At 48.6% G+C, this 20,000-nt stretch overlaps 1 protein-coding gene across 1 annotated transcript in view; it reads right to left on the minus strand.

Annotated features, from left to right (window-relative positions):
- The window catches only part of nrxn2b (neurexin 2b), a gene marked incomplete at its 3' end in the record, with an annotated part of 537,657 nt that overhangs the window by 439,825 nt on the left and 77,832 nt on the right, over positions 1-20,000 (minus strand). The window contains exon 3 of the mRNA XM_084452184.1: positions 1,410-1,439. Within this exon, the coding sequence (XP_084308310.1) occupies positions 1,410-1,439 (30 nt within the window). The remainder of the gene's footprint in view (positions 1-1,409; positions 1,440-20,000) is intronic.

Below are 20,000 nucleotides of genomic sequence, written 5' to 3' on the forward strand. Positions count from 1 at the left end.
GCCTTTTCACATTCCTGATTTGGCTAGTGCACTATTCCAGTTGTCTAGGTAGTTTTTTGTTGCTTTTTTTTCCGTTAAGATTGTTTAGATGAATGCTTGTGGCTGGGTGTATGTTTCCATCTATAGTTTGTCCTTTGGGCTGTGATGGCCACTTACAAAAAAATTGGATACATACTTGGATACTAGTCAAAGTAGTGAGCAATTGTGTGCACTGCGACATAGCCTCATAATGTGTGTGTGTGTGTGTGTGTGTGTGTGTGTGTGTGTGTGTGTGTGTGTGTGTGTGTGTGTGTGTGTGTGTGTGTGTGTGTGTGTGTGTGTGCACGCATGCACATGGGGGTAGGGGGCCAGGGTGAGTCATATTTATTAGGTGGAGCCCAGAGAGTAACAGAGCTGAGGTTGGTGTGGGGAGAGGGACAGCAGACAATATTAGAGAGCGATTTCTAGTCTGCTAAAGGTCAGAGCATCCCCCATCTCTCTCTCTCTCTCTCTCACTCTCTCTCTCTCTCTCTCTCTCTCTCTTTCTCCCACCACATTCCTGGGAAAGTTCATATCCAGAGGTCAGGGAGCTTGGCAGGCTCTAGACAAACAGCAGGTAAAGGTCACCACATCAGGAGATGCCCTGCATCACAATATCGGAAGCGTTTGCACGTGTCATATCGCACCACAAGCATATGTTGCAAGGGCTGGTTACATTATCATCTTAAAATGCACAAGTACATTCAAAGGCATAGGAAACTGTACATACCACAGAGTAATCAAATCTCAGAATAATCACATTTGTGTGCTGGTTCTCGCCAGTCATAAAAAGCTTATAAACTACCCTTCAATCATATCCTAACACAACATAGATGCCAAACATTGAGAATGACTGCAGAGTGGTGATTGACTCTGTGCATTCCACCCACACCCCCCTCTGTGACGGTCAGAAGGTAAAGGGTTAACAAAACAATCCGCTTTGACCTTAAACATTCTCACACAGCACGTTTGATTCATTATCAAACCCAAGCAAAAAAGGTTTAGAGCAGAACAGCATTACCTGAAGCCCGGGAAGGAGGTCCTAGCACGGGGGGGTGGAAAGGTCAAAGGTGAGGATCCCAGGACGAGGGCCAGGAGGACAGGACAGTGTGACGGACATTGGTGAGGTCACAGAGGACACGCGGAGATGGAGGGAGGGAGGGGGGGTGTGGCCGAAACAGAGAAAAATGACCAGGGGATGAAGAAGGGAGGGGGAGGAGGAAAGGTGGGTTGCCAGACATTAGGACAGATAAGGGTTAAATATGGTCGGGGGGGGGGGAGTAGTGGACGAGGGGGTGGTGGAGGAGGGGGAGGAGGAGGAGGCTTGGGCACAGGGAGGTACGTTTCGGTTCCTCTTTTCAAAACCAAACAAAAAAGGAATGAACCCATACCTTGGTTGTTTAACGTCAGGTGCGCCAGACCTTGAAGGAAAGAACAAAAAAAGAAAAGAAAGGAAAAAAGAAGGTCATAAAAGGCACGGGAGGAAAAAAAGGCATTGTCACAACGTTGGACTGCAGTTTGTGACAGACATCCACGGGGCAGACTCGGATGTCAGAGTTCAAAACCAAAGGTAACAAAAAACGAGAGAGAGAGATAGAGAGAGATAGAGAGAGAGAGAGAGAGAGAGGGAGAGAGAGAGAGAGAGGGAGAGGAGATAACAGAAAACAAGCAACACTTCTTGAGTGAGGTGTGGGGGATAGAAAAAAAAAGCATTTCATTTTGGCGCAACCCCCGAAGGCTATTGCTCACACAAATGCTTTTTTTTTCTCTGAAGTACTTATGGAACACAGACGGAACTGTTTGGCAGAGAAGAGCTTCACCTGAATTATCTCCTGCCTATATGCAGGGTCCCACAAAAACGTGCGAGATCCAAGGTCTCACAGGCACACAGATACAAATATAATACAAAACACAGATGGGCACATAAGACATTCTGTTACCCAGCCACTCAGATAAAGGTTTACAATGCCATAATTGCTCTGAAACAACCTGGTAGCTTGAATAAATGTGTAAGGATGGTGTTGTGCTAATCAATTAGATGCATTAAAGACACAGCAGACCTGAATGCCATCAATTAACCAATATCTGAATGAGAGTTCAACACACTAAAGCATCAATTGTTCACCAGTTATACAGGGGCTGATAGAAAGGTATTCAATCAGACCAGCGCTTTGAATCAGTAAACATAGCTGGTTGTTTCCAAATCAATGTATGTGTGTGTGTGTGTGTGTGTGTGTGTGTGTGTGTGTATGTGCGTGCGTGCATGCGCGCATGTGTGTGTGTGTGCATGTGTGTGGCATTGAGTCAATGATAGACTGAAAACTCTGTACATGCCTAGGTAATCTGTGAAATCTCAATTCCAGTCCGACAGAAAAAATATCCATGTATTATTATTCTTTATTTATTTAACCGTTATTTAACCAGGAAGTAACCATTGAGAAACAAGTTCTCTTTTGCTCTCTTTTATTATCTGATTAGATACTGTCAAACGTGATGGTGGCCTTCATTTCAAACAACAGCCCATTTTGTCATACTAGCTTATACTTAGCACCGTCAGAAAGTAGCTAATCAAAAAAAAGTAATTGTTTACCCCCCCTCCCCCCCTTCAGCTAAGCAAGAACAAAATAGTCTTTAGAATAACCACAGCTCAAGGAATCAGCACAACACACAACATAAGTAGGACTCGAGTCTTAAAACAGAGGCTGTGACCTGTACAGCTTTGGGCGGTCGACCACAACATTATAATATCCCCATCGTGTGAGCCTACAAGTTGAAAGGTAAACCTGAATTCTATGTCACGTGACCCAATCGATCTCATCTCGTTGATCTCATAACCTAGAGGCGGCCAATGTGCAGCCTCTGTTCTTCAGCAAGCTGAAGAGGCAAGCGATGTTTTGTTTTTGTAAAGCACAAAGTATCAGGCTACAACAGAAAAGGATAAACAGCCTCTACCACCTTGTCCGACAACGCCATGGTCTACACACACTTTTCAAAGACGCTGAGGGAAAACAAAGAAAGCAGCCTATGAGCCTCAAATACAGGAAGTGGATATTGATGGACCAATCATTTCCTCTTGAAACAGGCAAAATATACTGTACCAAGTACATTTGCTGTTCTGTAGTACACTGTACTCATGTTACCCAAAGATATGTTCTACTGAATATTTGGAAGTGGAAGTTCACCAGTTCATAAGTCCTAATTCTATATATCATTAATAATATTTCAACATCAACATGTTACGGTAAGATATTTCAAACCATATTGGAATTCTACATACAGTATCACAGACAGTGGACCTCCCAGCAAGACATCCTGGTACTTTAGGGTACTTTGCACGTTGCCTAGCACACTGAAAATGTCTCTCTCTGAGTTTCCAAGGACCACAGTATAACATAATTGGCTGACTATAACGATACGCAAAGAATGTGCGTCATCACACTGATCACACAAAACCAGATCAAATGTACAGTAGTAAAAAATTAGCAAAGCCTTTGACTCATCTCCACGTACAGTAGCACTCTGAAGGCTATGTTCATTTGAACAACCGAGTCACCGCTGAGTTAGACTAATTGATATTAATAGATCGTACCGTTATTTATCCTAATGAAAGATGGAAACGTTGCAAAGTCAATCTGTTATAGTCTCATCTGTTATTCAAAATGTTGTTTATGGTTAAATACTTTAGCGTTTCTCCCTCATAAAGGCCGTTGGCGGCAGCGGAAGTACATTAGCCCTCTTGGAGTCGTTGGTAACGTGGCCTTGAGGAACGGGAGACCGGAGTTCGAATCCCGCTCGGGGTGTCCCTACCCCCATTCACTACAATACCAAAGCAGCAGGTGCAACTTTTCAATAAGACCTGGATCAAATATTTTTTGCGAATACGATAAAAGCTCTTCTTTTAATTTGCCCAGGGTGATGAGACCAATTAACCGCCTCAAAACTGCAAACACACGTCCCTTAACCGTCCAAAATACCACCCAACACCAACCAACCCTCGCACCCCGTCAATCACAAAGCAACGGAGCCGCCCCCTTCAACCACCCGCCAATCACAAAGCGACAGAGCCGTCCGCCTCAGCCACCCACCCAATCACGAAGCCCTAGAGCCGCAAATCACCCCTCTCACCCCCTCACCCGTCATGATGCAACAGCAGTCACGGCTGGCAGCAGTGGAGAGCAGGTGTGTGTGGAGGGGGCAGTGCATTGACCTCCCCCACTTTGCCACTAGCATCAACCAACCAATCAACCAACGAAACGGGGGAGGGATTTTAGCCCCGCCTCCTGTCCATCCAACGCTGTGGGATTCTCCATGTCCCTCTCTCTCTCTCTTAAGTTCGCGAGGCTCTGGGTCAGCCGGCACGTTTTATGTATCTACGGGGCGACCCGACGCTTCCCGGCAGGTTCGTTCCAGGGCAGTCCAATCCCCCCCCCCCCGCCCCCCCAAATCACGCTGTCCCCGCCCCGCCTCACGCCGCCAGCTAGGAGAAGGGGAAACCGAGGAGGAGGAGGAGGAGGAGGAAGAACGTCCATATGGCGAAGCGCGTTGCGGGTGAGGGGGGGCCGGGAGCGCCGCGGCGGCGGGAGGCGGTCCCGTCAGCTGGCGGCTGTCACCGCCCCCATTCGACCCAAACCGAGACGCGTGGCGGAGTCGGCGTGGAGCCTGGGGACAAGCTGGCCGGTCCACAGGCTGGGACGCAGGCGGGAGGGAGTGAAATCGTGATGTAGAATATGTGTGTGTGTGTGTGTGTGTGTTGTGGGAGGGGGGAGAGGGGGGGTGTAGGTGTCAGACGCCAGATCAAAGCCGGGTTTCCAGCTTCCGAGCGTCCAACAATGAAAATGAGCAGGGAGTGAAAGAGAGAGAGAGAGAGAGAGAGAGAGAGAGAGAGGGAGAGATGGCCATCGCAGCCCAAAGGACTATCCGTGTAGCACAGTCCGACAGTACCAGGGCGAATCCCCATGCTGAAAGTTACACTCATCTAACAAGCCCCAGAGCTGGATCGGAGCTCTCCTCCAACACTCCCGGGGCACAAATCGAATTACCGCCACTGCAAACAGTATATATCGCTCTCCACACGCCGGACGCGTAATGAAAACAAAACCGGATCTTATGAATCTGTCTTTTTTTCCTCGATATCTCAATATCTGATTATGTCCCTAATTGAGTCAACCCCGCCCCCTCCACCCTCCCCCCTGTGCAGACGGGAGTGCCCTGGCGGAACCTGGCGCCACGACGAGGACGGGGCTCTGATTGGCTGGGGATGATTGAGTGACAGATGGGGACGGGTCATAATTTCGCCATTAGGAGGGAAGCGCGCGTCCGTGAAATCCGTCCCCTCTCCCTCCTCCCCGGCCCGGCACACTCTCTCCCTCCCCCCCCCCCCTCCCCCCACAAATCAGCCACTCAGCCGGCCAGCTGCAGCCTCCATCTGTCCCGTCATCCTCCCCCTCCCTCTCTCTCATCCTCCCCCTCCCTCCCTGTCCGCTCTCCCCCTCCCTCCCTCCCTCCCTGTCCGCTCTCCCCCTCCCTCCCTCCCCGTCCGCTCTCCTCCTCCCCCTCCCTCCCTCCCTGTCCGCTCTCCTCTTCTCCCTCCCTCCCTCCCTGTCCGCTCTCCTCCTCCCCGCCCCTCCCTCCCTGTCCACTCTCCTCCCCCTCTCTCCTCTTGTCTTTCCACATCCGCCAGGTGTGCGCACTTCAAAAATTTACCCAGAGTGCTCTGCGGCGTCCGGTTCGGCGCGGATCGGAAATGGCGCCGTTTTGGGATCGGCCCGGCGCATGTTTCCGGATGAGCTAGGCCGGCACTCGTGTGCTACTGTACTGGTTCTGTGCGCGCCGGCCCCCTCACCGCCCCCCCCCCGTCCTTCGGGCGCTGGGCCCTCCCATCTGTGAACAGATGTGCGAGGGTACAGGAGGTGGAGGGTACCAAGCGCGCTGGACGGGGGGAGAAGAGGAATGACTGTCATCATCATTATCATCATTATGCCCCCACCCCACCTCGTTCATCAGAGGGAAAGGTACACAAGCTCAGACAGACGTGTGTGTATGTGTGAGTGTGTGTGCTCTGTGGACACGCTAGTGTGTGTGTGTGCGCGTGTGTGTGTGTGCACGAGTGCGTGCGTGTAAATGTGTGTGTGTGTGTGTGTGTGTATGTGTGTGTGTGTGTGTGTGTGTGTGTGCACACGTGCGTGCGTGCATGCATGCATGCCAATATGGGTGAGTGTGTGTGTGTGTGGACACATGTGGTGATGTGATGGCATGTTTAACTGCTAAGTCCTCCAAGGATCCCTGTTAACATCTGGCTCTATCCTCCACCTGACACTCCTAACACAGACACCTCACTGGGAAGAAAAAACCATGAACAAACTTCGATTAGCACTTTAAACGTACAGTAGGACAGTACAGCTACATAATATACAGCCACAGTGAATTATTGCTGCCGGCTCCAAGAATATGCTCATTACAGATAAACTCCAATACTCAGTTTATAAATTACACTTTTACAACTACACAAGAAGAACCATTTCTATAAAGAATAACGCGATAATAAGTGCAATGAATGCAGGTTTAAATATGCAGATGTTTTTAGAGCTCATAAATTAGATTAAAAACACTACATTCTTTATATACTGTGTGATAGCATAGTGTCCCTAAGCCTGTTCGCCATCCTGGTCATGTGAGCTCACATTCTGTTCCTCTCCACAGATCAGTCTGGTCACACTCCCATTCGACCGAGTTCCACCCGGCAGATATTAGCCAGGCCAATCCCTACTGTTTATCAAATACGGGGCGGGTTTGATACAACGACTGTACCCACTTAGTACGATGAATCAAGATTCAAGATCAACTGTATTGTTCCACGAATGGAAAACTTGTGCTTTCACCCATGCTGCAGCCATGAAAAGACAAGCAGTCACATAGACGATGACTAACCCACAATCCGTTGCTCTGATTGGTTATAGGTCGACTTGATCGGTAATTAATTCACCTCAATTAATCGCAAATTGATCCTATATCCATTTTTTTTGCTGGCAAAAGCCCCCAAATGAAGATATTTCCGACCGGTCATTCACGCGGTGAATAATAACCAATAAGTTTGCTTGATTTCTTAAGACTACGCCTCTGATGTCCCACAAACAAAGCTTGTCCCGCTTTGTGTTCATAGATTAGACATTAGTTTGAAGAAAATGGTTATTAAAACTGACAGAAAACCAACCTGCAGGCTGCTGTACCATATTGTTATAAGAAAACAAGCTACATGACTCCAAACCTCCCTCAATACATCAGTTTACAGCAACGGCAACACAAAAAGCTACGATGGAAGCTAATAATGTTAGGTGCTTGATGAACAGTAGCGATTAGCCCGTAGCTTCGTAGTAAACAGATTATTCTCACAGGCTTATTTTCTAAGAAACGATGCCATTAACTTACTCACCCTGCTTTACATGTGCAGTTAGACTCAACTATTGTTTTTGTCCTGATGAATTTCAATCTGGAGTTTGTGAGGCGTTTGTGTCTTCCCCATACGGTACATTGCCAACACCTAGCATCAACTCATATACCTAGCATCAACTTGTATATTGTCACCTGCTCCATCCGAAATCCAGATCTCATGGATATATCCTTGTGTAAAATAGTTCAGGCCTTTGCTACTGGGGCTGGCAGCTGTTAACATGTTTAGCATTGAGATGCTAAGTTAGGCTAAAACTCCTTTGATGAAACAACCACACTCTCAACTGTCCCATCTGCAAGTTTTTTTTTTTTTTTAAAGTAAACTTTCCGTTTAGAAGTCATTACTGCCTCCTCGAGTTTGTTTGAAGGCAAATATGCTTTTGCGTGACGTAGCCTACGGGGTCATTCAGGTCCAAATTAAGTTTGTCGCTTAACTAATGTTAAATCAGGCAACTGTGCCACCTATAGCTGGACCAAATCGATGAATGCAATTATTTAGCATATTTGTTTAATAACACATCAATGTTTGCATAATTAATGAATTAATTGAATTAACGCATTCTATTGACAACCCTAGTTAGTACCAAGGTTTAGCATTCAAATGTTTTGTGAAAACCAGCCCTGGATTTACACTGCACCTTGGGAAAAGGCACACTTGGACACCTTGACAAGTGCTATATTTATCTCCTATAACTCAGTTCTAACAACAATGACTACAGACAGTGATGGATTATCTTCAAACACTAGAAATGTGTCTCCCTGCTCAGGGCCTCTGAAATATCTTAAGACATTTGTAGAAACATTTGTAAGATGTCTAAAGATAATTCTTAGGGAAGGTGAATAATATGCATCTCACTAGGCCAATGTTTAATGCATAACGTAGTTCAAGTTATATACTGCAGAATCTCGGGCAGAATTTAAAGTGCTTTCATAATTCATGTCTGTGAAGAGGAAAGGGAGAGAGACTGAGGGAATTAAGATGGAAGAGGAGGAAACTGATGAATTGATCTTCATGTCTCTCTCTTCTTAATTATTGACGTAGTGCATAGCAGATATCAGAAAGGGCAAACATGTGCTTAGCTCCTCTCTCTTAAATGGAATGGAGAACTGGTAAGATCGCTGACTCGGCCCAAAGTGGCTAACGACTAATGAAGACTAGCAGATCGCTGTGGATTAATCTAGTCTAGGGAAGCCAGTGGAACTAGTCTATGGAGACCAGTGGAACTAGTCTATGAAAGCCAGTGGAACTAGTCTATGAAAGCCAGTGGAACTAGTCTATGGAAGCCAGTGGAACTAGTCTATGGAAGCCAGTGGAACAGTACTGCTAGAATACGTGTGTGTGTGTGTGTGTGTGTGTGTGTGTGTGTGTGTGTGTGCGTGTTCAGGGTGCAGTGGTTTCAGATTTAACGCATACGGAACGGTTGACCCTAGGCCAGGTGCTGTACTTTGGCGGAGTGGGTGTAACATTAAATCTTAATGACGACTCTTCACTTACAGAGCAGCGAGGTCCAGTCGTGGTTCCAGTCAAGTCCATTTCACTAGGCTGGTTGGAAACATGTTTGACATGTCTGAACTGGTTCTCCATATACATGATGTTTAACTAAGCTTATACAAGTTATTGGGGAATTAGGAATATATTGCTTTTAATAAGTGTTTGTGTGTGCGTGTGTGTATCTGTATGTGTGTGTCTGTGTGCGTGTTTGTTTGTGTGTGTGTGTGTGTGTGTGTGTGTGTGCGTGCATGCTTTGTGGGTACAGTAGATGTAGCCCCATTCCACTGCATCAAACATAGCATTAAAAAAATGGTGTTCTCCTACTGTACCTTTCCTCAAATTAACTACACATAACTCGGTGATTAATTTAGTCTACCTTCTTCTCTACATTAAAGCAGGGCTCGTTTGTCGGCGGTACATTTGTGGAATAATTGGCTACTCCCGGAGATGGGCCGGGAGTATAGATCTCTACAGCTCATCTTTCATCATAATTAAACATCATACATCTGTTGAATCTATGATATGGGAGAACTTGGCTAGTAGCACAATGGTACTTGGCTAGTATCACAACGATACTAGCCAAGTATCACTCAGACACCTGCAAGCTGTGAGTTTTGATCTCAGAAGGACGATTTGCGCATCTAAACATCTAAACTCAAAAGGAAAACTATTCATCTTGGCTATATTAGAGCCGCTACAAATCAGATTGCCTAAATACTGTACACACCAATGTAAGGGAAACGCTGTTCTAAATATCTTAAGCACTATTCATAACCGGTCAAAGTTCAAAAGATCCGGAGCCAAATCCAGTTGGAGACTGGAGACAGTTGTAAGTGTATGGATCAGTGTTCTCTACACCACATCCACCATTTCTCTCCTTCCAGCTTGACAGGAGACACTTTAGTCCCACACCTCCTCCCCTCCTCCCCCTCCTCCCTCTCCTCCACATTCTCTCGTAATGGCAACGCTCAGCGGATACATCTGACAAAATAGCCTCTCCAAAATACCAAGACCCTCTTCAAATCGTTGACACCGGCTTCCGTTTCAAGGCCATTTGGAGTGGCCATTTGGAGAGCCATTCATACCCTTTAGGCCAGCTGAAAGTTTAAAAGCCCAAAGTTTAGCCCAAAGTAAAAGCTGAAAGTTTATTTTTTCCTCTCATATCCTCTTAGCCTAGCTACAGCTGAATTGCCTTTTGAAGAAGACGACGAAGAAGAAGAAGTGCCACTGTGCTGTGAGCAATTTGGGGTTCAGTGTCTCGGCACAAGGACACTTCGTCACACTGCGGGCTCTACCTCCCGAGCTTCTGTACGTGCCACACACACAAAGATGCAGCAAGAGACACGTGAGGTCAATCTCAAGTGAGTGATGGGTTAATGTAATGCCCCCCCCCACGGACCCCTCCACCGTTGAGAGATACATGCACTGAATGTACTGTATAGGACGCAGCACACTCACATATCACGCTGCACACACCATATACACACGCACACACACTCACTCACATACACATTACACTCTGAAAACTCGCTGTAGTGCAGTGTTTCCCAAAGTGTGGGGCGCGCCCCCCTAGTGGGGCGCGGAGGTACTGCAGGTGGGGCGCGGAGGAAAAAAAAAAAGAGTTGGAAAAACCGCTCGTTGTGTTTTCATAAAGAGCACATTCAGAAAGCAAGCACAAGTCACTGATAGGAATGTAGGGCAGGCTATGGAATAGGAATATAAAAAGGAGGAGGAAAAGTGATGCAACCTGTAGGCTAGTACAAATAGTAGTAGGCTAATTTTGATTGATATATTTAAATTATTATTATTTGGGTTTGAGGCCTAATTATTTCACATTGGCCAAATGTGTTCATTTTTGAATAAAATATAAAACTACATTTTGGGAAAAATTTGATCTTTGAGTCTTGTTATTAGTAGTATAGGGAATGCCATGTTTGTACAATAGACTATAATTTATTCTACCAATCTAGGTGGGGCCCAAAAATATTTCCAATTACCCAAGTGGGGCCTGGTTGAAAAAGTTTGGGAATCACTGCTGTAGTGGAAGGAGCGCCGTTAACGCCTACTCTAACGCGACGTCGCAAAAAACATAAATGTATAAAACCAGACAACGTTTGGTAATAACAATGTAGCTTACTTTATGGCTCAAAATAAATAAATAATTCCAGTTTTCAAATCTAACGGTGTTGTTTTGGTTTTAAACTGGGCTGCTAATGTACAGTAACGCTGGTACAGTAATATGAAATTCTCATAGAATGACGAGGCATCGCTAAGCAATACTTGCGGGGTGCCACTTCACAGACAGAATCCATAGTGATGATTTGAGGTTGTTTTTATGTGACTAAATATGCACAGAAAAAGCTGAAAATATGAAATTAGACTATGATATGTAGTTGCAGGAGAGTCGGTTAGTTTTCCGTTACAGTTTAAAATGTCGCAAGCACAAGCCCAGAATCAGTCTTGTCGCAGCCTTCAGGCGTTAAGACCGTATTCCCTCCAAATTCACTCGTCCGTCGCCTGTTGCGGCCCACTTCGGAGCCCAGAGCTGGTGCCAGCCGACCCCTTCAGCCCCCGCGGAGCTCTACAGTATGAGCTAAGATCGTTTCGCCAGCAGAAACCAGCAGAAACCAGAAGATCCTTTGAGATGTTAATGCACCAGCACCGCGCCCAAAGTGTTTAAGTTGGCGTTTAATGTTTCGTTTCGATAACATTCTCTCTCCCATTGGCTTCATCGAGGAACTCACACTGCGTTCTCTCTGATGGCGTTATCTGCCTTTATTAGTATTATTATTTGCCTTTTTTTTGGAGGAACGCTAACGACTACATGTATTTCCTGTATTTGCTACAGTCTGACTGTGTGTGGCGCCCGGCTTTGTGTCAGGAGGGTGCGGGACCCAGCAGGTAATCGCGACAACGTACAGTAATGAGAACTTAATGTCCTCCGACAGCGTGGGCGCACTAATGCGTCTTCCACATTCCGTTTGATCAACTCGATTAAACCCGGCTCTTTGGGGAAAGTTGAGTCACTCGGAGAAAGTTCCGTTAATTAGGCGAGGCCTGCCGCGTGTGGATTCGCCGTGTCATGTGTGTGCGTGTGGGCTCTCTAGAAGAGAATACTCTCTCCTCCCCGCTCAAAACATGTAAGGAGGCTAAAACCACCAGCCGGGGGCACGTTTCTTGAGCGGCGGTGTGAGCTAGGAGCTGATCCGGTCTCTCTCTCTCTCTCTCTTCGTACAAACACACCTAAAACCATCGCATCAATCCCCTTCCAGCTTGCGCTTCGATTATAATAAATGATGATTACACAACCTTGAGGGGTCTGTAATCAACCACACAGTGTGACACACACAAGTGTACATGCATGTGAGCGGTGACACCGCGCGCAACACACACACACACACACACACACACACACACACACACAACCTCAGGTCACCGGCGGAATTTGTGCTCTGTATTTTCCCATCCAAGCAGTCGTCCTCCTGGGACAGCCAGGGGACCAAGTCCAAGTGTTCAGTCTGGGTCTTGATCAAGGACTGAAGAGCATCTGTTCTCATGCATGTTTTTCGTATTGGCTTCTCGGGAGGAAACCCTCGCGCACACGGGGAGAACATGCACAGAACTCCGCGCAGAAAAGCCTGGGAGATACCCCCATCTGAGAAGACAACCCCGGGGAGAACATCGCCAGTGCCGACATCATCCCAAGAGGGAACCGAACCCATCTTGCTGTGAGGCGACAGCATTGCACCACCACGCCACTCTTCTATGTCATAGCCAGTGGTCCTTGAGTTCAGCAGCCCGTGTGGTTTATTCATACGTCATATAAATGAAGAAGTGGATGGAAGGGCTGCGTATTAATGAGAGAAATGTGGTTTTTCAAGTACTTTGCTGCCGAAGCTTCTAAATGTATAACGATGTCCATAAATAGTGTTATAGGCGCCCATAGCGTACATTTAACAATCACACAGGTGCTTCTGCCCGTAGCGTCCGCGGAACGGTCGTCTGGTACCTCCGACGCGCCGTGACAGGGCAGTCGGGGCGAGATAATGGTGAAAGCAGGTGAAAGCTTACTGTGAAAGTGCCGCTCCGTTATATGCCACGGCGCTGTGTTCAACAGTAGGGCTGAGTTTAAAAAATCGATTCATCGATTCTGAATCATTTGATTCATGAATCCCCAAATCGATCTTATATTTAATGAATTAATGAATAAATGAAGGAATGAATAGTTCATTAATTTATTCATTCATTCATTATTCATGTGTTGCATAACTTGGCAGTCATGTAATTAAGGTTACAGCAACAAAAAAAAGTTTTTAGTAACACTAACCGAATCGATATTGAATCGAATCGAATCGAATTGAATCGTGATAATCGATTCTGAACCTTGTGAATCGGAATCGAATCGATTCTTGAAATTCGAATCGATACCCAGCCCTATTCTACAATAGAATCCATCAACACTGTGGTGGGTCAACCGGCTGTATTGTACCTGCAAAATACTAATGGTTTCACTAATGGTGAATTTGTGCTCTGTATTTGTGCTCGGCGATGTCGGGAGGGGTTTTGTCGTCGGCGTGCGAGGAAAGGACAGACGTTTGTCAGGACAGCAAACAAAGACATGACAGCAAACAAAGACCAGCCAAGCTGTTGAAGATGTATTGACTCACACCTCCGAGGCTTTGAACATGAGAGGTTATGGCGTGATGTGCTACTGTTGTTACTATAGGATTATTATAGTTTGATTTGATCATGTGTATCGTTGGCATTGTTGTGCAAACGCACATTTCGATTTGTCTTTTTTTCACGGTCTGTACTGTTCCATTGTACAATTGTACCTTGTTGTCGCATAAGAGTTCCAGGGGTATTTGACGACGCGACTAGTCACAGCATAGTCATTTACCATTTACCTTTGTTCAGATTCAGACTCAGGTGTGTGGTGCAATCGTGGCGCTTTGTCAGGAGTCGAGCCGTTCCCCGCCGCCATTGTTGGAGACAGAACACTGTGTTTTGTGCGTGGTGAACGCCATGCGCCGCCCTCGTCTTTATCTGCGCGGCGCTAGCCTCTAATACGACAGACTGAGCAAACACCAGGCACTGACAAAAAACACTCAATCCTCTCGCATGTTCACACGACGACTCCAGAGAGAGAAAGAGAGGGAGAGAGAGAAGGAGAGATAGGGAGAGAGAGAGAGAGAGAGAGAGGGGGGGGGAAGAGGGTGAGTTGATGGCAAGAAAATTAAACGGCACTGAACCTTGTAAACAAATATTTCAACAATGTTAAAACACGGCGTGCGGGATGGCGGCCAGTCTGCTGTGAAATAGAGAAGTGGCTTCTGTAAGGAAGCGTATTTCACGTCTGACGGGGTCCCAGGAAGAGAGCAGCCGCCGCCGCTGGCGCCCGGCCAAACCTCCGACTCCATACAGCCTGATAGGGGTCGATGCTAGAAAACACCAACGCTGTTTGTGTGTGTCGGGCTGTACAAGTGTGTGTGTGTGTGCGTGGGCAGATGTGCGCACACTCGTGTGTGCGTGTGTGTGTGTGTGTGTCTGTGTCTGTGTGTGTGTGTGTGTGTGCAAATGTGGGTGCACACTCCTGTATGTGTGTGTGCTCATGTGGGTGCGCTCTCCTGTATGTGTGTGTGTGTGTGTGTGTGTGTGTGTGTCTTCCTCTACCGTGCGGTCAGAGCTGCCTGAAGCCTACTAAAGCATTTTTATTGCCGTTCATTAATAATGTCGGCCGTCAATGTGGAACACATCACCTTGAGATGTCAGCCATATTCCACAGAAAGAGACGGACCGCGGTCAAGAGCCCAGACGACAGGGCAGCGGGGCCGAACGGGGTCGGAGGTCAGAGGCCTGTCGATTTTCTCCCGGCGGCGTGGTCGAAATCGAAACACTCCCGTTTTTCCCGGCAGTCACGGCGCTCCGGGGTCCTCTGCCGAAACGCCGAGGCTCGCCCCTGCGCGTTGGCATGGCAACAGGCTCCCGTGCCTCCCCTGCCATGACGACAGACGTGGTTGGCGCGGCTGCGAACCGTCGTCTCTCCCCTCGCCTCGGCTCTCTTGCGTCTCTCTCTTTTGCCTGCCTAGCTGCGTGTCTCCATTCCCCTCCTCTCTTTCTCTCTCTCTCTCTCTCTTCCCTGCCTAGCTGTCTCTCTTGGCCTCTGTCCTCCCTCCGCCCTGCCCCTTCCAATTGGATCCTGGCTCCTCGTTCTCTCTATCCTGCTTCACTTTGTCTCCACCTCACTGTTATACTTAATAAATCCTTCTCTAGCCTTGGTCTTCCTTTGCCTCCCCCTCTCTCCACCTCTCTCCATCTCCCTCTCTCCCCTCTCTCCATCTCTCTCCCCTCTCTCCCCCCATCTCCATCTCTCTCCCCTCTCTCTCCCTCCTCTCTCCTCCTCTCTCCACCTCCCCCCCATCTCTCTCTCCCCTCTCTCCCCCCATCTCCATCTCTCTCCCCTCTCTCTCCCTCCTCTCTCCACCTCCCCCCCATCTCTCTCTCCCCTCTCTCCCCCCATCTCCATCTCTCTCCCCTCTCTCCCCCTCTCTCCACCTCTCCCCCCCATCTCTCTCTCCCCTGTCTCCCCCCATCTCTCTCTCCCCTCTCTCCCCCTCTCTCCCCCTCTCTCCACCTCTCCCCGCCCCCATCTCTCTCTCCCCTCCCCCCCATCTCCATCTCTCTCCCCTCTCTCTCCCTCCTCTCTCCCCTCTCTCCCCTCTCCCCCCCTCTCTCCACCTCTCTCAGCAAGCAATTACATTTGCCATTGTGCCTTTTTAAAAAAAAAATATATACATATTATCGCCTTAATACATAGTGTTCTAGACCGACAGCCGAGCTGGATTTGCATTTGAAAAAGTGATTCATACGAAAAATGAAATAAGAGAATCAAGTAATAATTATGTTAGGGAGCCCGTTTGATTCCGAAATGATATTGGGCCCAGAGCGATGCTCGGCAGCACATTCCCAGTCCGGGGATCCAGGACAGGCTCCACGCCGGGATGGATCAATAAAATAAACTCGTGCCCCTTCATAAATCCCCTTTCGGTAAAATTGCCTTCAGGCCTAAATCCTTTTCATATCGCTGGGGATCCCACAGCCCATTAAACCCACACCGGCTGCGTTGTTTCTCGGCGGGCCGCCCTCCGACTAACGAGACAGACCATGGCCGGGCGGGCGGAGCAGACCGCCGCCGTTAGCTAGCTACTTTGGTGCTATTAGCGCTTTGGAACGGAGAGCGACAGGTTTTCAGATCTCCGGCCGTGTGGTGGGACGGAACACGGAGGGACGAGACCCGTCTCTCTCTCCTGTCCGAAGACGGCAGCCCGTCCTGGGAAAGCCCCTAGAGGCCGGGGCGGGGGCGGAGAAGAGGCCGCCACAGGCGCTGCGTCTATCCACACACTCGACGCGAGTGTGTGTGTTTGCGCGCGCCTGCTCGCTTGATTGGGCGGTGTGTGATGTATCGTACCGACCCCCATGGGAGTGCAGATAGATTCTCTCTCTCTCTCTCTCTCTCTCTCTCTCTCTCTCACCCCTCTCTCTCTTTCTCTCTCTCTCTCTCCCCCACCTCTCTCTCTTTCTCTCTCTCTCTTCCCCTCTCCCTCCCCTCTATCTCTCTCTCCCCCCTCTCTGTCTTTCTCTCCCCCCGCCCTGTCTCTCCTCCCCGCTATCTCTCTCTCCCCCCCTCTCTCTTTCTCTCTCTCCCCCCCTCCCCTCTATCTTTCTCTCCCCCCCTCTCTCTCTCTCCCCCACCTCTCTCTTTCTCTTTCTCTTCCCCCCCCCCTCTATCTCTCGCTCTCTCTCCCCCTTTCTGTCTCTCTCCCCCCCCCCCCCTCTCTCTCTCACACATACGCCAGCACCACCACCGCCAGGCTACTGGCTTGGCCTCCGACAGTAGCAGTAGCAGTATGCAGTAGTAGTAGCAGTAGCAGTATGCAGTAGCAGTAGTAGTAGCAGTAGCAGTAGCAGTAGTAGTAGCAGTATGCAGTAGCAGTAGTAGTAGCAGTAGCAGTATGCAGTAGCAGTAGTAGTAGCAGTAGTAGTAGCAGTATGTAGTAGCAGTAGTAGTAGCAGTAGTAGTAGCAGTAGCAGTAGTAGTAGCAGTAGTAGTAGCAGTAGTAGTAGCAGTAGCAGTATGCAGTAGCAGTAGTAGTAGCAGTAGTAGTAGCAGTATGCAGTAGTAGTAGCAGTAGCAGTATGCAGTAGCAGTAGCAGTAGTAGTAGCAGTAGCAGTAGTAGTAGCAGTATGCAGTAGCAGTAGTAGTAGCAGTAGCAGTATGCAGTAGCAGTAGTAGTAGCAGTAGTAGTAGCAGTAGCAGTATGCAGTAGCAGTAGTAGTAGCAGTAGTAGTAGCAGTAGCAGTAGTAGTAGCAGTAGTAGTAGCAGTAGTAGTAGCAGTAGCAGTATGCAGTAGCAGTAGTAGTAGCAGTAGCAGTATGCAGTAGTAGTAGCAGTAGCAGTATGCAGTAGCAGTAGCAGTAGCAGTAGTAGTAGCAGTAGCAGTATGCAGTAGCAGTAGCAGTAGTAGTAGCAGTAGAAGTAGCAGTAGCAGTATGCAGTAGCAGTAGTAGTAGCAGTAGCAGTATGCAGTAGCAGTAGTAGTAGCAGTAGCAGTATGCAGTAGCAGTAGCAGTAGCAGTAGCAGTATAGTAGCAGTAGCAGTAGCAGTAGCAGTATGCAGTAGCAGTAGCAGTATGTCGGGTAACAGGAGCATCAGGGTCGGGGTGCTATCCCTCTGGCACGTCCCGCCTCCGCCGTGGGAGGGGAGTGTGCGCCCGCCAGTGGCACCCGCGTCATCTTCGGTCTCGACACGGGGCACGGCGACGCCCAATGCTGGATCTTATCACGGTGGGAAAGCAGCTCAGAGCGGAAGGGAGAGGGAGAGAGAGAGAGAGAGAGATCCACGCCCTGGCTTTTTTGGGTATGTGTGTGGTGTGTGTTGGGAGGGGGGTCACACCCGTTAACCACCACCGGAGGAGCAGTAATGAAAAGACGGCGCCGGACGGCCCATTAGAATGTCTGTTTGCTTCTCCGTCTAGGTCAAACGTAACGGTTCCAATCACAGGCGTCACACAGCACGGCCAGAACAGGCTACATGTGCTCCAGTTCACACTTCAGTTCACTTTCAGTCCAGACACATGGTAAAAAAAACATTTGCTTGTCGGTATGGACTGTGACTAGCCTGTGAATGCGCGTGTGTGTGTGTGTGTGTGTGTGTGCGCGTGTGTATGCATTTCAAATGAGTGAGAGACCTCGCCAGTGTGAGTCAAAAGCAGTTGAGCTTGCTATAAACCCCGGGCCCTGTGTATGATAGCAGGCCGGCCCCCTCTCTCTCTCTCTCTCTCTCTCTCTCTCTCTCCCTCCCTCTCTCTCTCTCCCTCTCTCTCTCTAGCCTTCTATTGTCGAGACAGGATAGTCTGACCACAAGGTCGGCCAACTGCTAAATCCAATTAGATGCAATTATCCAGCCGGCCTTATACCAAAGAAAGAGGTTGAACGGGAGGATGTGGAAATTGAAACGGGAAGTGCTGTGTCGTCTACGGGCTACGGTGCTCACGCCACCCTGGGCGAGGGGGGAGGGGGGGTTCTGTTCACTGCCTAGGGTAGTGAGACACCACTTGATCTAAGGTCGCACACACATGGATGCACACACACTAACACGCAAAGACACGCGCGCGTCCGCACACACACACACGCGGACCGCTCCGTGATTCACACATTTCACACATGAGCGGTCCAAGGCTAGCACATATGATTGCCTGTCCATACTCCGCCAGCCAACCCCCGGCAGAATGGGTTTTTCGGAAGAAGAGTCCGATCCATTCAAGTCTCATTACAGAGGAACGCTTGGCGTTCGGGGGGTAAAGAACACTGTGAATAAAAGCGTCTGGGGAAGCGCCACGACTAAGCGCTTTCTCGTCCGCGCCGAACTCATCAGGTCTCGGGACGCGTGGGACGCAAATGAGCGGGGAATCGCAGGAGGGCTTCGGAAGTTTCTGGAGACTTTCGAGAGCGGGGCGCACCGGAGACGGCCGGCTAGAACGGTTCCTTTAATCAATTTTCATGTAAGCTTCAGTAATTGTAACTAATTGCTCTGCCCGGAAGAGCTAGGTTCTGTGGAGATACAGATTGATAGGATCGGCATGGGAGGAGCACGAGGGCGGAATCGATACTGTTATTCCGTGTCTTTCATCAGTTTCAGTTATGCCGCATCCAATAAGGGTCACGTTTCACGAAATTTCGAAGAAAAATGTATGAAGATGTGTTTTTTTTCTTCTAAAGGCCTATGTTTTTGTCAACTTCATCAAATGTGTTAACAACGTTGGTGTTGTACATATTGCGAACTTCTTTGAAGTGGTTGACCAAAAAAAAACTGCAACACTAATAATGCCTGCCCCCCCCTCTCTCTCAATCTGTCTTTCTCTCTCTCCCTCTCTCTCTCCATATCTTTCTCTCTCCCTCTCTCTCCCTCTCTCTTTCTCCCTCTCTCTCTCTAGATCTCTTTCTCTCCCTCTCTCCCTCTCTTTCTCTAGATCTCTTTCTCTCCCTCTCTTTCTCTCCACCTCTTTCTCTCTCCCTCTCTCTTTCTCCCTCTCTCTCCATCTCTTCCTCTCTCCCTCTCTCTCCCTCTCTCTCCCTCTCTATCCCTCTCTTTCTCTCTCTCTCCCTCCCTGTTTCTTGTTCCTGTGCGTCATTTTCCCAGCATGCCGTGGGGATGCGGAGGAGGAGGAGTGATCAATTCCAGCGGCGCGTCTCTCCCATGATCAATAGCACCTCTTTGCGCCCGCCGAGTCGGCCTGGTGGCGAGTTGTTTTTGAACAGATGCCATCTGCTGCAGTCTCGCAAGAGCTGAGGCAAGCTGGTCTGTGGTGTGTGTTTGGTCTGTGTGTGTGTGTGTGTGTGAGAGAGAGAGAGAGAGAGAGAGAGAGAGAGAGAGAGAGAGAGAGAGAGAGTGGGTATGGGAAAACAGGATTAACCCCTTTAGCTACCGGCGGCTGCCGGGGTGAAAATGTGAACATTTGTTCTTTCACTAGAATTTGAGAGA

Source organism: Borostomias antarcticus (assembly GCF_949987555.1).
Source record: "Borostomias antarcticus genome assembly, chromosome: 17".
NCBI lineage: Eukaryota > Metazoa > Chordata > Actinopteri > Stomiiformes > Stomiidae > Borostomias > Borostomias antarcticus.